Source organism: Perca fluviatilis, chromosome 18 (assembly GCF_010015445.1).
Source record: "Perca fluviatilis chromosome 18, GENO_Pfluv_1.0, whole genome shotgun sequence".
NCBI lineage: Eukaryota > Metazoa > Chordata > Actinopteri > Perciformes > Percidae > Perca > Perca fluviatilis.
In genome coordinates this window covers 35,337,643-35,357,606 of record NC_053129.1, presented here as the reverse complement: position 1 = coordinate 35,357,606, position 19,964 = coordinate 35,337,643, and the positions used below count along the sequence as shown (strand labels likewise).

The following is a 19,964-nucleotide window of genomic DNA, read 5'->3' as shown; positions in this document are numbered from 1 at the left end:
ATGTATAGTGTGTGTGGGAGTGATAGGTTTTTGGTGGTAGGTGGTAGTGTGTGTTGGGTTTTTTAGGTAGGTTTGGTTTTTTTGTGTGTGTAGTGTGTGGTATTATGTTGGTATGTGTGTTTTGTTGTTGTAGTAGTGTATAGTATTGTGGTAGTGTTGTGTGATTATGAAGTGTGTGTTGTGAATGTGCGTAGTGTATAGTGTGTGTAGTTTGTGTATAATATTAGTTGTTATTTGTTGTGTGGATTTTGTTGTGTGTTGTTGTTGTAAGTTTGTAGTGTGTTAGTGTTTTAGTAGTGGATGGTGGTAGTGTAGTGTTAGTTTATGCTGTGTTGTGTGTTTTGTAGGGTGTAGTTTTTTTGTAGTTTTTGTATTTGGTATGTAGTGTTTGTAGGTGTAGTAGTTGTGTGGTATTGATAGTGTGTTATGTGTAGTGTGCTATTGTATGTTGTAGTGTGATGTATGTGGTGTGTGGTGGTATATGGTAGTGTTTTGTGTTTTAGGTGTGTTGTGTAGGGTTAGGTGTGGTGGTGTGAAGGTAGTGTTGGTGTCGTAGTGTGAATTGTAGTGTATGGTGTTAGTTGTGTGGTAGTGTGTGTAGTGTGTTGTAGTGTGTGTAGTGTATGTGTTGTTGTGGTGTGTTGTGTTATTAGTAATGTGTGTTGGTAGGGGAGGTTGGTGGTGTAGGTGTGTAGTGTGTGGTGTGTGGTGTTAGTTGTTGTATGGTGGTTGTGTTTTTTGTGTGTGTATTGGTTGTGTGTGTGTGTGTGTGTAGTGTTATGTGTGTGTGTGTATGTGTAGTTTTGTAGGTTTGTAGTGTGTGTGTATGTTGGTGTATGTAGTAGTGTTATTTTTTTGTAGTGTGTTGTGTTGTTGTGTGTGGTTGTTTGTTAGTGTGTGTTTTTGTTTTGAGTGTGTTTAGTTTGTATTGTGTGTTAGTGTGTATAGTTTGCGTAGTGTTATATGTGTGTAGTGTTAGTGTGTGTGGTATGTGTATAGTGTGTGTGTGTTGTATAGTGTGTGCGTAATTATGGTTGTTAGTGTGCTAGTGTATAGTGTGTGTGTGTAGTGTGCGTAGTGTGTGTAGTGTGCATAGTGTGTGTGTGTAGTGTGTATAGTGTGTGCGTAGTGTACGTAGTGTGTGCGTAGTGTGCGTAGTGTGCACAGTGTGAGTAGTGTGTGAATAGTGTGAGTAGTGTGTGTGTAGTGTGCACAGTGTGTGCGTAGTGTGAGTAGTGTGTGCATAGTGTGTGTGTAGTGTGTGTAGTGTGTGCATAGTGTGAATAGTGTGTGTGTAGTGTGCATAGTGTGTGCATAGTGTGTGTGTAGTGTGCACAGTGTGTGCATAGTGTGTGTGTAGTGTGTGTAGTGTGATTAATTGCGAGTTAACTATGACATTAATGCGATTAATCGCGATTAAATATTTTCATTAAGGGACAATCATTAAGGGACAATCATTAAGGGACAAACATTAAGGGACAATCATTAAGGGACAATCATTAAGGGACAATCATTAAGGGACAAACATTAAGGGACAAACATTAAGGGACAAACATTAAGGGACAAACATTAAGGGACAAACATTAAGGGACAAACATTAAGGGACAAATATTAAGGGACAATCATTAAGGGACAAACATTAAGGGACAATCATTAAGGGACAAACATTAAGGGACAATCATTAAGGGACAAACATTAAGGGACAATCATTAAGGGACAAACATTAAGGGACAAACATTAAGGGACAATCATTAAGGGACAAACATTAAGGGACAATCATTAAGGGACAAACATTAAGGGACAAACATTAAGGGACAAACATTAAGGGACAAATATGTACCTTACACTTCGGAAAGTCCACAATGTATAATGGAAGGTGCACCATGGGACCTTTAAAGGTACATTGTTGTACTTTTAAGGGAACATTTTGCTAAGTTTGTACCTTATTAGGGACCTGTAGTGTACCTCTTCTTCTGACAGCGTGCTCTGAATCTCTCTCTACTTCACCGAGAGTCCAAAGGGAAGAAACTTTTTGGACTTTAAGGGCTTTAGGTCGTAGCGAGGAGCGAATAAAGCCTCTCCGAGCGTTAGATTGTAAACACATGCAGCTGGACGCAGCAGCGCCCCCAAAACACATCATGGAAAACAGGAGAGTTCAGCTCTCAGTCACACACACACACACACACACACACACACACACACACACAATACACACAAAAACACACACACAAACACACACAACACACAAACACACAACACACACACACACACACACACACACACACACAACACACACTCTTTTCTGCTCAGCGTTTTCTCCTTTTCTCCTAAAAGCGACTTCATCACAACTTCTACTCTTTGATTAACTCACTGCCAGCTCCAGAAGATCGGCTTCAAAACAACTTTATTTAAACTTTCTCTGTGAAAAATGGGCGAAAAAACTGCACTTTGGATCGACTTGTTCTTACGGTTTTTATTGAACTTTTTATTGAGTCCGTTGCACATTTCTGATGCTTTTTTACATGAATGTACGCTGAAACTAACAGCTAACTGAATAATAATAATAATAATAATAATAATAATAATAATAATAATAATAATAATAATAATAATAAAGTGTGAGAGATGGTTTCAGAGGCAGGCGGAGAAATACAACTTCAAATGCTGAAAGTTTGGATCTTAGTGTTGCTTTTGGAAAAGCTGCTGGAGCCGAAACATGAAGACTGGTTCTAACGGAGACATGCTAGTTAATTTAGGGACTAAAAAAGATGAGTTGGAGACTAGAAAAGGAGGATTTAGGGACTAGAAGGTGGAGTTATTGAGTAAAAAATGGCTTTAGAGACTAGATAGTGGAGTTGGAGACCAAAAAAAGTGGATTAACTGACTAAAATGATGAGTTAGAGACTAGAAACAAGTATATTTAAAGAGTAAAAAAAATCTTTTTTGACTAGAAAGTGGCTTTAGAGATAAAGCAAGAGGCTATAGAGACTAAAAAAGTGGATTAATTGACTAAAAAGATGAGTTAGAGAGTAGAAACAAGTATATTTAAAGACTAAAATGTGGATTTATTGACTAAAAGTGGAGTTGGAGACTAGAAAAGGAGGATTTAGGGACTAGAAGGTGGATTTATTGACTAAAAAGATGAGTTCGAGACTAGAAACAAGTATATTTAAAGAGTAAAAAAAATCTTTTTTGACTAGAAAGTGGCTTTAGAGATAAAGCAAGAGGCTATAGAGACTAAAAAAGTGGATTAATTGACTAAAATGTGGATTTATTGACTAAAAAGATGAGTTAGAGACTAGAAACAAGTATATTTAAAGAGTAAAAAGTGTCTTTATTGACTAAAAAGTGGTTTTTTTACTAGAAAGTGGCTTTAGAGACTAAAACAAGAGGCTATAGAGACTAAAAACAAGTATATTTAAAGACTAAAATGTGGATTTATTGACTAGAAAGTGGAGTTGGAGACTAGAAAAGGAGGATTTAGGGACTAGAAGGTGGATTTATTGACTAAAAAGATGAGTTCGAGACTAGAAACAAGTATATTTAAAGAGTAAATATGTCTTTATTGACTAAAAAGTGGATTTTTTTACTAGAAAGTGGCTTTAGAGACTAAAAACAAGTATATTTAAGGACTAAAATGTGGATTTATTGACTAGAAAGTGGAGTTGGAGACTAGAAAAAGATGAGTTAGAGAATAGAAGTTGGATTTTTTTACTAAAAAGTGGATTTAGAGATAAAAACAAGTATATTTAAAGACTAAAATGTGGATTTATTGACTAGAAAGTGGAGTTGGAGACTAGAAAAGATGGTTGGATGTGTTTGTAATTATTTTTAAAATATGGACTAGAAAAGATGAGTTAGAGATAGAAGTTGGATTTTTTACTAAAAAGTGGATTTAGAGATAAAAACAAGTATATTTAAAGAGCTAAAATGTGGATTTATTGACTAGAAAGTGGAGTTAGAGACTAGAAAAGATGAGTTAGAGACTTGAAGTTGGATTTAGAGATAAAAACAAGTATTTATAAAGTAAAAAGTGGCTTTATTGACTAAAATGTGGATTGGGGGCGAAGAGAGTAGAGCGAAGGGTAGGTAAACAAGTTTTAAGTAAGTGGCTTTATTGACTAAAATGTGGATTTATTGACTAGAAAGTGGAGTTGGAGACTAGAAAAAGATGAGTTAGAGACTTGAAGTTGGATTTTTTGACTAAAAAGTGGATTTAGAGATAAAAACAAGTATATTTAAAGACTAAAATGTGGATTTATTGACTAGAAAGTGGAGTTAGAGACTAGAAAAAGATGAGTTAGAGACTTGAAGTTGGATTTAGAGATAAAAACAAGTATTTATAAAGTAAAAAGTGGCTTTATTGACTAAAATGTGGATTTATTGACTATAAAGTGGAGTTGGAGACTAGAAAAAGACGAGTTAGAGACTAGAAGTTGGATTTTTTGGCTAAAAAGTGGATTTAGAGACATAGAGCTTTATTGACTGACATTATACAGTAACTCAGCGAGATATGATTTCAGAGATATTTCAGGTAAAATGTGAATAATATTTGAGAACTCACATGTGTTCAGTGGAGCAGCTGGGCCCCCTGCAGAATCATCTCCTCCCAAAGTCTCGGGAACTTTCTGTCTCTTTTTCTCTTGCACTGAAAAGTTCCGAGACTCCAAATCAACAGTATTCCCAAAAAGAAAATGCGCCGCGTGCACGCTGTCAAGAGTCTGCAAAAGTTTTGGAGACGGATGGAGAGATGGAGATAAAAGAAATAAAGAAAGAAAAGAAGGGGCCGGGTGTGTTCGCTTTAGAGATCCGGACTCCCCGGCGGCGACAGCGGTGTGAAGACGTTTCCTCTGCGGGAGAACCGGTGACCGTTCGCGGGGAAACTGAGGAGGGTCTGAGGCTCGACTCGGAGGAGCCGCGCTGTAAAACTCACAGTCGTGACGCAATGCACTTCCGGTCAGGCTGTCAAAATAAAAGGAGCCGGACACATGTGGAGCCGACATTTCAAAATAAAACCGTCCCGAACCAGTTTCGGGTTTTCAACGTTTATGCCGCTTTTTTGAACATTTTGTGACGTTTATTTTTGGTGCTTTTTCAAACGTTTTTGATGTTAATTGTTTGGACATTTTTGGCGTTTTTTTGAAACTTTTTGTGACATTTATTTCTGTTGTTTTTTCATATGTTTTTGATGTAAATATTTGGACATTTTTGCCGCTTTTTCGAAAGTTTTTGGCTCTTTTTTGCGATGTATTCCCCCCCCCCGCTTTTTCTACGCATTTCCCCACGTTTTGGCTGCTTTTTTGGGTCATTTTTGTCACTTTAATTTGACATTAGAAGCAAACTTCTGCCTGCTTTATACTTCTACCACGTAGTGTAAGGAGGAAGATTAGGGCCACCTCTGAAACATGTATTTGACTTTCTGAATTTATAAAGTCAGAGTTTTTAAGTTTATTCCTGACAGAATTATGGAGAAAAAAACTCAGAACTTGACGTTTTTTCAACAATTTGTCACTTAAAAAGAACGAAATTCTCACTTCATTCAATGTTTTTGGTGCTTTTTTTTGGACATTTTTGTCTATTTTCACATTTTTGTCCCTTTTTTGTTGTTTTTCAACATTTGTATCACTTTATTCAGTTTTTGATGCTTAATTTGGACATTTTCTGGCACTTTTGACACGTTAGTCTATTATCCCAAAGATTTTTCGAAGCTTTTTGAAGCTTTTTTAGGCATTTTTGACATGTTTTTCAACGTTCTTTTACCATTTCTTATCTTCCAAATGCTATAAAATTGAATAAAACACCCAAATCCAGGTCAGTATTCTGACTTTATTCCAGAAACATGATAATGAAAACAATCCCAGAAGTCTGACTGCATTTTTCTGTTACACATAGTGTACTTTTAAGTTACTTTTTACATAAAAAAAAACAACAACATTGAACACACTGTTAGAAAAGTCCGTAGAAATCCATGAGGATATTTTGTGTTAAAATTAATTCCTTATTTTGATATTTGATAACTGTGTCTAAAGCAAAGGTCCAAACAGCCAGCGGAGGGAAAGGTGTGTTCAGGGACACGAGGAAAGTTCCCCCGAACCTGATCAACACGCTGTGATAAAGACCAAAGAGGACAAAGAGACAAAGAGACACTGTGGGAACAAAGAGACGCGTCTCATTTGCCTTTAAACGTCATTTAAACAGATTTTCCTGCCTGATAAAAAACGAGAGAGAGAGAGAGAGAGAGAGAGAGAGAGAGAGAAGAGAGAGAGAGAGAAAAAAAAAAAAAAAGGAGAGAGAGAGAGAGAGAGAGAGAGAGAGAGAGAGAGGAGGGAGAGAGAGAGAGAGAGATCCTACAGAGATAGACCTTTTGGTTAAAGTAGTAAGATCCTTTTAGTTTAACATGAAACAGCCCCGAAATCACCATCACCAAACTACACCAGACTCCATGTAAATAATCAGGACTTTTAAGCGTGTATAGAGTCAGCATATCTCCACCAGACTCCATGTAAATAATCAGGACTTTTAAGCGTGTTTATAGAGCCAGCATATCTCCACCAGACTCCATGTAAATAATCAGGACTTTTACAGCGTGTATAGAGCCAGCATATCTCCACCAGACTCCATGTAAATAATCAGGACTTTTAGCGTGTATATAGCGTGTAGATATGCTGGCTCTATACACGCTAAAAGTCCTGATTATTTACATCCCATAATGTTGTCAGACACTTAGAATAATAATCTGAGTCTGTCAGGATTGTGTAATATCAATGAGACGAAGACTCTTTGTCCCTGGCAGAAAGTCTTTGACCAAAATAAAACCAGTTTTATGACTTTTGCGCTGGAATCAGAGCAACAAAGGTTACAATAAAATAACTGGACCTGATTTACTGTTTGTCTTCTATGAATAAAAGACCGAACATATACTCAGTTAGACAGAAACAGACTTTTAATTTGAAAAACAGATGATGGAAAAGACAGATGCTCCAGGAATGTGGAGGACAGACAGACAGAGAGACAGACAGTCAGGCAGAGAGACAGACAGAGAGAGAGAGAGAGAGACAGACAGGACAGACAGAGAGATACAGACAGACAGAGAGGCAGAGAGAGAGAGAGACATACAGACAGAGAGAGAGACAGAGAGACAGACAGACAGACAGACAGACAAACAGACAGACAGACAGAGACAGACAGGCAGACAGACTGACAGACAGAGCGAGAGAGACATACAGACAGAGAGAGACAGACAGAGAGACAGACAGGCAGACAGAGTGACAGAGAGACAGACAGACATACAGACAGACTGGCAGAGAGACAGACAGACAGACAGACATACAGACAGAGAGAGAGACAGGCAGACAGACAGAGCGAGAGAGACATACAGACAGACAGAGAGAGAGACAGACAGGCAGGAAGACAGAGACAGACAGACAGACAGACCGACAGACAGGCAGACATACATACAGAGAGAGACAGGCAGACAGACAGACAGACTGGCAGAGAGACAGACAGACAGACAAACATACATACAGAGAGAGACAGGCAGACAGACAGAGCGGGAGAGACATACAGACAGACAGAGAGAGAGACAGACAGGCAGGAAGACAGAGAGACAGACAGACAGGCAGACATACATACAGAGAGAGACAGGCAGACAGACAGAGAGAGAGACACAGGCAGGAAGACAGAGAGAGAGAGAGACAGTTCTAAAGACTTTGTGTGTGTCTGTCTGCCTGTTGTTTGTGTGTCTGTCTGCCTGTGTGTGTGTGTGTCTGTCTGCCTGTGTGTGTGTGTGTGTGTCTGTGTGTGTGTCTGTGTGTGTCTGTGTGTGTGTGTCTGTGTGTGTGTCTGCCTGTGTGTGTGTGTGTGTGTCTGTGTGTGTGTGTCTGCCTGTGTGTCTGTGTGTGTGTCTGTGTGTGTGTCTGTGTGTCTGTGTGTGTGTCTGCCGTGTTGTCTGTGTGTGTTTGTCGCTGTTGTGTCTGCCCTGTGTGTGTGTGTGTCTGTGTGTGTGTGTGTGTGTGTGTGTGTGTGTGTGTGTGTCTGTGTGTGTGTGTGTGTGTGTGTGTGTGTGTGTGTGTGTGTGTGTGTGTACCCCGGTGAACAAAGAGAAAATAAAAGAATATTTTTGTATTCTTCATATCTCACAGACCCAGATACCAGATAAGTTCAGGAAACACAGACGAGTCAATATTTGATCATATTTCAAACATTTTATTCAAATTAAATCGCTGTGATTCTGACACACGGTGAGAAATGTTAAATATCAACCCCTAAACTAAACGCTCTCACAGATACACCAACACATACAGAAAGTATTCCCAAAAAAATAAAAATAAAAACCTCAAAGAAAGAAAGAAAGACAGCAGTTTGATCGCTCAAAACTTCGGCACTTTAAGCTCGTAAAAAAAACTACGAAAACGTGGAGTTAAAACAACGTCCGAAACAGAGAAGACAACGAAGACGAGAAAAGGTTCTTCTCGACTCGGAGGTATCGACGTAATCGTGACACGACGCTGTCGTAACTATGACATCACACTGTCGTAACTATGACATCACACTGTCGTAACTATGACATCACACTGTCAGGAACGTGTCGTCATTTCACGTTTAGGACTTCTGTCATTAAGTGCCATTCGGTGACATAGTTGACATAAAATTAGTTTGGGTTGTCTTTCTTATGACAAGTTGACATTAATCAAAGTGACATCACCAGAAGTTGTCTTGGTCACGACAAGTTGACATTATGTCATCCTGGTTAATGTCAACTTGTCATAATCAAGACAACTTCTGGTGATGTCACTTTGGTTAATGTCAAGTTTTCGTGAACAAGACAACCCAAACAATGTCAACTTGTCATGAACAAAAACCGAATGACCCTTAATGACAGAAGTCATCAACGTTAGTGACTTTGTTTATAACGTTTATGACACGTTCCTGACAGTGTGACGTCATAGTTACGACAGTGTGATGTCACCATTATGTCGATACCTTCAAAGTAAAGGGTTACCAAAATAAAAGCCTCTCCGGGCGACAGTCGGCTTCTGATATGAACCGTTTAGCGTTATTTTTCGGGCGGTATCCTGGCGAGTTACGTAGCGTGAGAGCTGTTCCTTTTTACGCTCTTCACAGACGAGAGTCTGCTGACATCATTCAGTAGAGGTCAAACTCCAGAAAGCCAAGTTTTCTCTTTTTTTTTGGCCTCTCAGGGCTTCCGTACCTTGTGTGTATACAAGATGGCATCATGACTTTGCGTATGAACGATGATTTACAGTATACTGTAAATCATCGTTCATACGCAAAGTCATGTAAATCATCGTTCATACGCAAAGTCATGATGCCATCTATCTATATATATATATATATATATATATATATATATATATATATATATATGCAGAACGGAGCTGCAACTCCATAACAATAACCTTAATGTGCCGTTTGTGACAATATTGATGAGTCTGTAATGAGCCGGTTGATGAGAGCATGTGTGTGTCTGTGTGTGTCTGTGTGTGTGTGTGCATGCGAGCATACGTGTGTGTGTGTGTGTGAGTGGGTTCTTGCGTGCGTGCGAGCATGTGTGTCCGTGTGTGTGTGTGTCTGTCTGCCTGTGTGTGTGTGTGTGTACCCCACACGTGTGTTCTTGCGTGCGTCTGTGTGTCCATGTGTGTGTGTGTGTGTGTGTGTATATATGCATGTGTGTGTGTGTGTGTGTGTGCGCTTGCGAGCATACGTCTGTGTGTGTCCATGTCCGTGTGTGTGTGTGTGCTGTGTGTGTGTGAGTGTGTATATATGCATGTGTGTTTGCGTTCTAAGGCTAGCAAAAATGATGCTAACGAAGTACTGCAAACAAGTGTTAATATTTCACACTCTGCTTGAAAAGAAAAGCTGGCAGGAAGAGTTCCTCCTACTCAGACCTTCAATATCACGAGGTCACGAGCAATAAGGCAGCCGCAAACTCATCGATGTTTAACGCTAACGTATTTAGGATCAGGGAGAAAGACTTGTTACACAGCGGATTAAACAACAGGAAACCCAAAAGGGGCAAAACATTTCATTTAGGGATGCAAATGGAAACACTGCTGCCTATTAATACAGCTTTTAACCCTTGTGCTGTCCTGTTGTCTGTTCATAAAGTACAAATTATCACCCAAGTTTTTGTTTCATCTTCTTAAGCCAATTTAATTCCTCTATACTTGTACACTTATTTATGGAAAATGAACTTTTTGTCACTTTTTTTCAATGCTTTTTTTAAAATTCATAGTGAATAAAGCTCATTTATATTAAATTATACATAATTTCTGATTAAAAAGAAAACAAATTATGAATTATTTTTGACTAATGGCAAAATTAAAACATTTTCAATATTTATTTATTCAATATTTATTTATTCAATATTTTTGACAAATGGCAAAAAACTAACACGTTTGGGTGTGTGCCCGTGTGTGATCAGAAGAACGTATGCTGATGGATAATCGCAGCCTGTTTCCTGTATGGAACCATCAGTGGTATTTTTGGAACTATTTGGTTGAAAGAAACCCAAATTTTTGACATATCAACTTTGAAAATGGGTCAGATTTGACAACATGGACGACAGCAGCGTTAAAATGCATTATGAAAACCTCCACAAATCACAGTGCATTACTAATGCAACATTTCCTGTTCACAGCATGAAAATGGTTAACAGTTTATGTCATCGTGTGTGTGTGTGTGTGTGTGTGTTTGTTGGGGACATTTTCGGGAACATTTGGGTGTGTTTTCAGGAAGATGAACACCTGACTGGTACTCCGGTTGGTTTCCCGGGCTCACCGGAGAGCTCCTGACCCCTCTAGGGAGGCTCGGGGGTTCAATAACCGGGCTGCGATTATTAATAATCATCAGGCAGGGAGTCGGCGAGCTGTGCAGTCAGTCGGTGGAGAGACACAGGCGGCCATTGTTGCCGACAGATTTACATCATGTCCTCCTCTGACGCCGAGGCTGTGCGCTGTGTGTGTGTGTGTGTGTTTCTGCTTCTGTGTGTGTATGTGTCAGTGTGTGTGTGTCTGTTTCTGCTTCTGTGTTTGTGTGTGTGTGTGTGTGTGTGTGTGTGTCTGTTTCTGCTTCTGTGTGTGTGTGTCTGTTTCTGCTTCTGTGTTTGTGTGTGTGTGTGTGTGTCTGTTTCTGCTTCTGTGTGTGTGTGTCTGTTTCTGCTTCTGTGTGTGTGTGTCTGTTTCTGCTTCTGTGTTTGTGTGTGTGTGTGTGTGTCTGTTTCTGCTTCTGTGTGTGTCTGTGTGTGTGTGTGTGTGTGTGTCTGTTTCTGCTTCTGTGTGTGTGTGTGTCAGTGTGTGTGTGTGTGTCTGTTTCTGCTTCTGTGTGTGTCTGTGTGTGTGTGTCAGTGTGTGTGTGTCTGTTTCTGCTTCTGTGTGTGTCTGTGTGTATGTGTCAGTGTGCATGGGTGTGTGTGTGTGTGTGTGTCAGTGCCTGTGTGTGTTGTGTGTCTGCTTCTCTGTGTCTGTGTGTGTGTGTGTGCGTGCCTGTGTGTGTGTACGTGCCAGTATGTGTGTGTGTGTGTGTCAGTGCCTGTGTGTGTGTCTCTGTCTGTGTGTGTGTGGGTGTGTGTGTGTGTGTGTGTGTATGTGTCAGTGCCTGTGTGTGTGTCTCTGTCTGTGTGTGTGTGGGTATGTGTCAGTGCCTGTGTGTGTGTCTCTGTCTGTGTGTGTGTGGGTATGCCTGTGTGTGTGTCTCTGTCTGTGTGTGTGTATATATATGCCTGTGTGTGTGTGTGTGTGTATGTGTGTATTCGTGCCTGCGTCTTCAGCTCGCCGTGGGCCAGATCAGTGACAGATAGAGCAGCGCTGCTGCGGAGAAAAGAAGCGAGATGGAAGGATGGAAGGAAGGAAGGAAGGAGGGAGGGAGGGATGGAGGGAGGGATCAGATCAGAGGAGGACAAAGGCTTCATTCTTTGCCGGTGGTGAGCAGCCTCAGGGCTTTCTGGAGGTTGTCCACGGCCGTGCCCACGTCCTCGTACTGCAGGGCGCTGCCGGCGTACTTGCACAACTTCTGGGCCTTCGTGAAGTCCTCGGGGGTGAGATGGACGCCGCCTGAAGGGAGGAGACAAAGAGACAGACCAGAAGTTAAGAACAGGGGACGGTGGAAGACAGGAAGACAGCAGGAAGACAGCAGGAAGACAGCAGGAAGACAGCAGGAAGACAGCAGGAAGACAGCAGGAAGATAGCAGGAAGACAGCAGGAAGATCGCAGGAAGACAGCAGGAAGATAGCAGGAAGACAGCAAGAAGACAGCAGGAAGACAGCAGGAAGATAGCAGGAAGACCGCAGGAAGATAGCAGGAAGATAGCAGGAAGAGGCAGGGAGAGAGACAGGGAAGACAGCAGGAGAGACAGCAGGAAGACAGCAGGAAGATTGCAGGAAGAGACAGCGGGAAGAGACAGCAGGAAGACAGCAGGAAGACAGCAGGAAGACAGCAGGAAGATCGCAGGAAGATAGCAGGAAGACAGCAGGAAGACAGCAGGAAGATAGCAGGAAGACAGCAGGAAGACAGCAGGAAGACAGCAGGAAGATCGCAGGAAGAGCAGGAAGACAGCAGGAAGATAGCAGGAAGACAGCAGGAAGATAGCAGGAAGATGGCAGGAAGATAGCAGGAAGATAGCAGGAAGACAGCAGGAAGATAGCAGGAAGACAGCAGGAAGATAGCAGGAAGATAGCAGGAAGATAGCAGGAAGACAGCAGGAAGATAGCAGGAAGACAGCAGGAAGATAGCAGGAAGACAGCAGGAAGACAGCAGGAAGATAGCAGGAAGATAGCAGGAAGACAGCAGGAAGATAGCAGGAAGACAGCAGGAAGATAGCAGGAAGATAGCAGGAAGACAGCAGGAAGATAGCAGGAAGACAGCAGGAAGATGTAGGAAGACAGCAGGAAGACAGCAGGAAGATAGCAAGAAGACAGCAAGGAAGATAGCAGGAAGACAGCAGGAAGATGCGGGGAAGACAGCAGAGGAAGACCGCGAGGAAGATAGCAGGAAGATAGCAGGAAGACCGCAGGAAGATAGCAGGAAGACAGCAGGAAGATCGCAGGAAGACAGCAGGAAGATCGCAGGAAGACAGCAGGAAGACAGCAGGAAGACAGCAGGAAGATTGCAGGAAGACAGCAGGAAGATAGCAGGAAGATAGCAGGAAGACAGCAGGAAGATAGCAGGAAGACGGCAGGAAGAAGACAGCAGGAAGACGGCAGGAAGACAGCAGGAAGACAGCAGGAAGATAGCAGGAAGATAGCAGGAAGACAGCAGGAAGATAGCAGGAAGATAGCAGGAAGACAGCAGGAAGATAGCAGGAAGATAGCAGGAAGACAGCAGGAAGATAGCAGGAAGACAGCAGGAAGACGGCAGGAAGATAGCAGGAAGATAGCAGGAAGACAGCAGGAAGATAGCAGGAAGATAGCAGGAAGACAGCAGGAAGATAGCAGGAAGATAGCAGGAAGACAGCAGGAAGATAGCAGGAAGACAGCAGGAAGACGCGAACAGGAAGATAACAGGGAAGTACTAGGAGGAAGACAGGAGGAAGATAGCAGGGAAGACAGCAGGAAGACAGCAGGAAGATAGCAGGAAGACAGCAGGAAGACAGCAGGAAGATAGCAGGAAGATAGCAGGAAGACAGCAGGAAGATAGCAGGAAGACAGCAGGAAGACAGCAGGAAGATAGCAGAAAGATAGCAGGAAGATGGCAGGAAGACAGCAGGAAGATAGCAGGAAGACAGCAGGAAGATAGCAGGAAGATAGCAGGAAGACAGCAGGAAGATAGCAGGAAGACAGCAGGAAGATAGCAGGAAGACAGCAGGAAGATAGCAGGAAGATAGCAGGAAGACAGCAGGAAGACAGCAGGAAGACAGCAGGAAGATAGCAGGAAGACAGCAGGAAGACAGCAGGAAGACAGCAGGAAGACAGCAGGAAGACAGCAGGAAGACAGCAGGAAGACAGCAGGAAGACAGCAGGAAGATCGCAGGAAGACAGCAGGAAGATAGCAGGAAGATAGCAGGAAGATAGCAGGAAGACAGCAGGAAGACAGCAGGAAGATAGCAGGAAGACAGCGTTCAGACGGTACAGATTAATTACTTTTTAGGCAGCGACTGAACTGCCTAAAAAGTATCAAATACTGAAAAATGGATTAAATCTCCTCAGAGTCACAGAGCCAATCAGTACCTGTGTGTGTGTGTCCGTGTGTGTGTGTGTGTGTGTGTGTTCTTGCATGCGTCTGTGTGGTGTGTGTGTCTGCATGCGAGCATGTGTGTGTGTGTCCGTCTGTGTGTGTGTGTGTGTGCGCCTCTGTGTGTGTCTCTGTGTGTGTGTGTGTGTGTGTGTGTGTGTGCGTAAAGTCTGTGTGTGTGTCTCTGTGTGTGTGTCTGCATGCGAGCATGTGTGTGTGTGTCTGTGTGTCCGTCTGTGTGTGTGTGTGTGTGCGCCTCTGTGTGTGTGTCTGTGTGTGTGTCTCTGTGTGTGTGTCCGTGTGTGTGTGTGTGTGTGTGTGTGTGTGTGTGTGTGTGCGCGCGCGTGAGTCTGTGTGTGTGTCTCTGTGTGTGTGTCCGTGTGTCTTCCCTTTCATCTCCTGTCATTACTGCAGTATTTAAAGTTAATAAAGAGAGACAGCTGTCCTCCAACCCTCGGAGACAGATCCTCCCTGTGAACTCATCTATGTATCTGTCTGTCTGTCTGTCTGTCTGTCTGTCTCTCTCTCTCTCTCTCTCTGAAGATACAGTCAAAAGAAGCGACAAAAACATAAAAAGAAAGCAAAACAAATGAAGAAGAAAGCGTCACACATCAAAAATAGCCTCAAAAAGACCAAAAAGCGCCAAACGAAGAACAAAAAGGACTTCACAACTATCATGTTTTTGCCAGACTGGAAAATGAGAATCACATCAAGGGCCAGACATGTAGGGATTAGTGACATGTGTTTATTTAAGAGAATTAAAGTTGGAAAAAGGCCGAAAAATTGTCTGAAAAAGTGACAAAAAACATCAGAAAGTGACAAAAAACATAGTTGAAAGTGGCAAAACATTGAGTAAAGCATCCAAAACATTAATACAAAGTGCTTAAATCTTTAAAAAGGAGTAAAAGGAGTCAAAAATGTTGAAAAAAAGCACAAAAAATGTATAAAAACTAACATAAAAGCACCAAAAACTTTGGAAAAAGCGACAAAAACTAAGTGGGCTTCAATTTATTGTGAACCTAAATTGAAATGCGGGCCGGATCAAAACCTGCGAGGGGCCAGATTTGGCCCCGGGCCTTGAGTTTGACACGTGTGTCGTAGATGGAGCATAACCCTGGACCCCCCACCCCTACGTTTGGGCTGAGCCCCGAATGTTTCGGGTCTGTGTAAGTTGAGTTAATAACCTTCTGTTAATACATGAAACCTGTCGCTCTGTGTTTGGGCAGCTTGTCAGACCTCCACCCAGCCCAGTCTCTGAAGGAACTGGATCTCTTCGTGGGTGTAACCCTATAGATTTCATACCGTACCCCCTTATCACATACACGACTCCAGCGTGGGCTATAAATGCAGAACCCCCCCCCCTTTATAAAGCCCCGAAAACATCCATTCACAACATTTCCTTTCTTTGGATCTGTGGCTTCATCTAGACTGCTGCGTTTTGGTAGCCTGGAAATCCAGACCCAAATATGAAAGATTAAAGGGTCTGGCACTGACTAATGGAAATGGCCCAAGCATGCATTTCAAAATCTCACTGCATGCGATTGGATAACACTACGACCAATCACAGGCGGGCTGTACACCAATCACAACCACTGAGGCGGGCTCTACACCAATCACAACCGTTGAGGAGGGCTCTACACCAATCACAACCGTTGAGGCGGGCTTTACACCAATCACAACCGTTGAGGTTGGCTCTACACCAATCACAACCGTTGAGGAGGGCTCTACACCAATCACAACCGTTGAGGCGGGCTCTACACCAATCACAACCGTCGAGGAGGGCTCTACACCAATCACAACCGTCGAGGAGGGCTCTACACCAATCACAACCGTCGAGGAGGGCTCTACACCAATCACAACCGTTGAGGAGGGCTCTACACCAATCACAACCGTCGAGTAGGGCTCTACACCAATCACAACCGTCGAGGAGGGCTCTACACCAATCACAACCGTTGAGGAGGGCTCTACACCAATCACAACCGTTGAGGAGGGCTCTACACCAATCACAACCGTCGAGGAGGGCTGTACACCAATCACAACTGTCGAGGCGGGCTCTACACCAATCACAAGACTGGATTGTACTCTTTAGCGACAGTTTCGTTGCAAATGAGGCACACAGGTAGCCTCGTGGGACCGTCCTGATCTGTCGAGCTCCAGTTTTTCCCTCTCAGATCAGTCTGGCATCTTGAGATAAAGAACATTTGGAGCTGTTCGCCAAATGACCGACCAATCAGCGTTGGTTTTGAGGCGGGTTTAGGTGGTGATAGACAGATGGTTTATCCAATCAGCTAACCAGGATTTTCAGACAGCGCTAGCCCTAATTTTGTTAGCTGCTCGCTAATGCTGTTTCCTCTTGGATCCTTCTTTTGGAATATGGAGCGGGAACCTGAAATGGGGCCTTTTATTCCTAAATTCTCGTTACACAAACGGTAAATCTCCTTTACCGACATGCTGCTAGCTTGCTGAGCTAACGAGCTATGCTTTGCCTGCAGCAGCAGCATGGCTAGCCTGGCTTGTGGTTGTATTTCCATACGCTTCGTTGATCTGATTGGTTGATTTGGCCCCTCTATCACTAACATAGGTGGTGATAGACAGATGGTTTATCCAATCAGCTAACCAGGATTTTCGCCCCCTTCCCAAAAGTTCTCCAACGGAAAGTTCCCAGATGGATATGCCGAGCAAATGGGAAGCGATCCATCTGGAGGAGTCAGGTTAGCACACAGGTACAGCATTTCTAAAAGCAGGCACTATGAATACGTACTTATCAGTCCATTCTTCATTAAAACTACGGTTCTGTGAATCAACTTTCCGCTTAAGACTCTCTGAGAGTGCCATTTTTCATTCAAATATATTCAGAAGGCCTTTCTTCTTCTAGTGTTCTCCACAAACTACGAGCCGCATGTGACAGTGATGGACAGCTTGACAGCCTCACAAATACGAAGCCTAAAATATCGCTATCGCCCCCTGGTGGCTTGCTGCAGTACAGGTAATACGTACGGTGGCCGACAAGGGCAAACGCGTCTGCAAAAACGGGAATATGCAAAACCAAGAACTTACAAACCCACGAAACAAATGCCCAAGAAAAATAATAGTAATAACATATTACTTAGGATACAGTACTAATTTCATTTTATATTACGAGCATCTGGACCTTGTAGTGTCTGCAGAGAAAAGTTCTGGCCCTTGGACAAATATAGTTGATGACCCCTGGCCTACAATATGTCCTAATTCCTTTTCCTCCCATACACTACAATATATCCTAATTATTTTCCTCCCATACACTACAATATGTCCTAATTATTTTCCTCCCATACACTACAATATGTCCTAATTATTTTCCTCCCATACACTACAGTATGTCCTAATTCCTTTTCCTCCCATACACTACAATATATCCTAATTATTTTCCTCCCATACACTACAGTATATCCTAATTCCTTTTCCTCCCATACACTACAATATATCCTAATTCCTTTCCTCCCCTCCCTCCCCAGAGGACTCTCTCTAACTGGAACAATGCCTGGGCGGCCCGCCCATCCCCTCCACTCTTTGCTCTCCGTATCAACCACTCGGCTTCATACAGCTGCAGATCTCTGCTGCACCGCGGCTCAAAATCAAAACATATTGCTGGAGAAGAATATTAATAACAAGCTCGGCTTCACGGTTGACAAAAGCAGAGCAGTTGGACAGCAGAGTGTCTGTTTCAGAGGCACCGAGTGATTCAAGTTTGAACAAATGTAGTGTTATATATAATATATATATATATATACCGTACTTAGTATATATATCTATGGCTAGTAGCATGCTATTGCCTAGTATCTGCAAGAGGTCTAACAAGTCACTTCAGAGGTCTTGTCAAGTCACAAGAACAATGTTTTGGGATTTAAAAGTATTTATTTCTCGATATGGGTAACAAAATATATGAGATAAAATACCAAACATATCAGATATGTACAGAAATACGAAGTCCTGAAGGGTTTCTGCCATCTTGAATGATTTTCTTCGACTCGAGCAACCAACGTACATACGTCACGCTGTCGCTTTGTCGCATCGCACCGCTCAGCATTTGCATAAAATAGACTTCTTGTCTATTTTGGCCCTGCCTTGCTGGTTGCTTGTCTCTGACAAACGGCCACTCCCGTTGGAAATGAACGGCAGCCTGTCGCTTTGTCTCGGTCTCTTGCAGCTAATGTGACTGACGGGTCACTTTTACTGCTTCTACATGAAGCTTGTTTCTATAAACTGGTCAGCCAATAATAACCAATAATCAAAACTGGGCTTTTTCCGAAGTTTTGGTTCCTTTACAATGTTTTTGCCGTTTTTTTGGGACAATTTTTCTATGTTTTTGTCAATTTTTTCAGTTTTTTTTTATTTATTTTTTTATATACATGCATTCATGTCCCAGGATAGTTATGCCCTGCCCCAATGTTGGACCCACAGGAGTGTTTTCCGTCCTCACATCTAAACGGTCCCACTTTGGTTAGGTTTAGACGCCAAAACTACAGAGTTAAATTGATAAAAAGATGGAGGTTTTGGGTTCAAATCAGACGTATGTGATGCCGACAGACACTACCCAAGCGTCTGTATTTTAATGAATTCAGAGTGAGAACGAGTTGGATTTACATTTTTTGGGGCGAACCAACCACAGCAGGCAGACTTTAAAATCTTGTCGATAAATCTAAAGACCCACGCAGCCAATTCTTCTCAAAGCCAGGTTAATGTCTAGCACATGAAATAACAAAAGACACTAACTTATACTTGTAATTTAACATTAACATAGTGGGGACCCCCCCTGCAGGTCCCTGGACCCCCCACTTTGAGACGCAGCAGTGCAGACTGAAGGAACAGAGCAGCCGATAATGTCTCTGTTGGCTTCGTAACGCTCGTAAAACATTCTCCTCTGCTCTTTAAATGTCCTGGAGAAGAGGAGGGAGGAAAATGACTGAATAATGTTGCACCACACACCCTCTAATCCCCTGGCTGGGTTCGTCCCAATGATGGGAAGAGTTAAGAGAGGAGGAGAAAGAGGGACGAGAGGGGGAGAAATGAAAAGAGAGAAAGTCTGTGGAGAGATGTGGGAGACAGCCAGAAACCACAGCGCTGGGGGAGAGGGACGCCATTATAAAAAAAAGGTGCTAACGATTGTTTTCAAGATTTTTTTTGAAGACATCATCGAGAAAGATAGAGAGAATTTAAAAAAACAAGCTGCCAATCAGCTTTAGGGAAGAGAAATGCAACAGAATGAATGTATCACTACAGAGAGGAGTCCCTACTATCCTGAGCAAGAAAAGAAACGACAAAAGGACGAAAAAAAGCGACAAATGTGTTATAAAAAAGCGACAGAAAAACGTTACAAAACCACGTTGCTGCTGCTCTGCTTGGTGTGTTCTACAAAAAATTTAATAATTATTGCAAATCGGCCCAAAAAAATAAATAAATTCGAAAAAACATTGGAAAAGAGACCAAAAATTTGGAAAAAAACATATGTCGGAAAAGAGAAAAATTACTTGAAAAAAATGAGAAAAACATCGGAAAAAAAATTCGGAAAAGAAACAAAAAACGTAAAAAAAATAAAAATAACTTCGGAAAAATGTAAAATTACTTAAAAAAAATGAGAAAAACATCTGAAAGAAACTTCGGAAAAGAGACAAAAAACGTGGGAAAAAAATAACTTCGGAAAAGAGAAAAATCACTTGAAAAAAAAATGAGAAAAACATCGGAAAACAAATTCGGAAAAGAGACAAAAAACGTGAAAAAAAATAACTTCGGAAAAGAGAA

The 19,964-nt window shown here is 42.1% G+C and overlaps 1 protein-coding gene across 2 annotated transcripts in view; it reads right to left on the bottom strand.

Moving 5' to 3' along the window:
- Positions 1-11,676: 11,676 nt before the first annotated feature.
- The window catches only part of vta1 (vesicle (multivesicular body) trafficking 1), a 141,725-nt gene continuing 133,437 nt past the window's right edge, over positions 11,677-19,964 (bottom strand). For both annotated transcript variants that reach the window (XM_039781788.1, XM_039781789.1), the window contains exon 9: positions 11,677-12,071. In XM_039781788.1, coding sequence (XP_039637722.1) covers positions 11,926-12,071 — 146 coding nt within the window. In that variant the 3' untranslated portion in view covers positions 11,677-11,925. The remainder of the gene's footprint in view (positions 12,072-19,964) is intronic.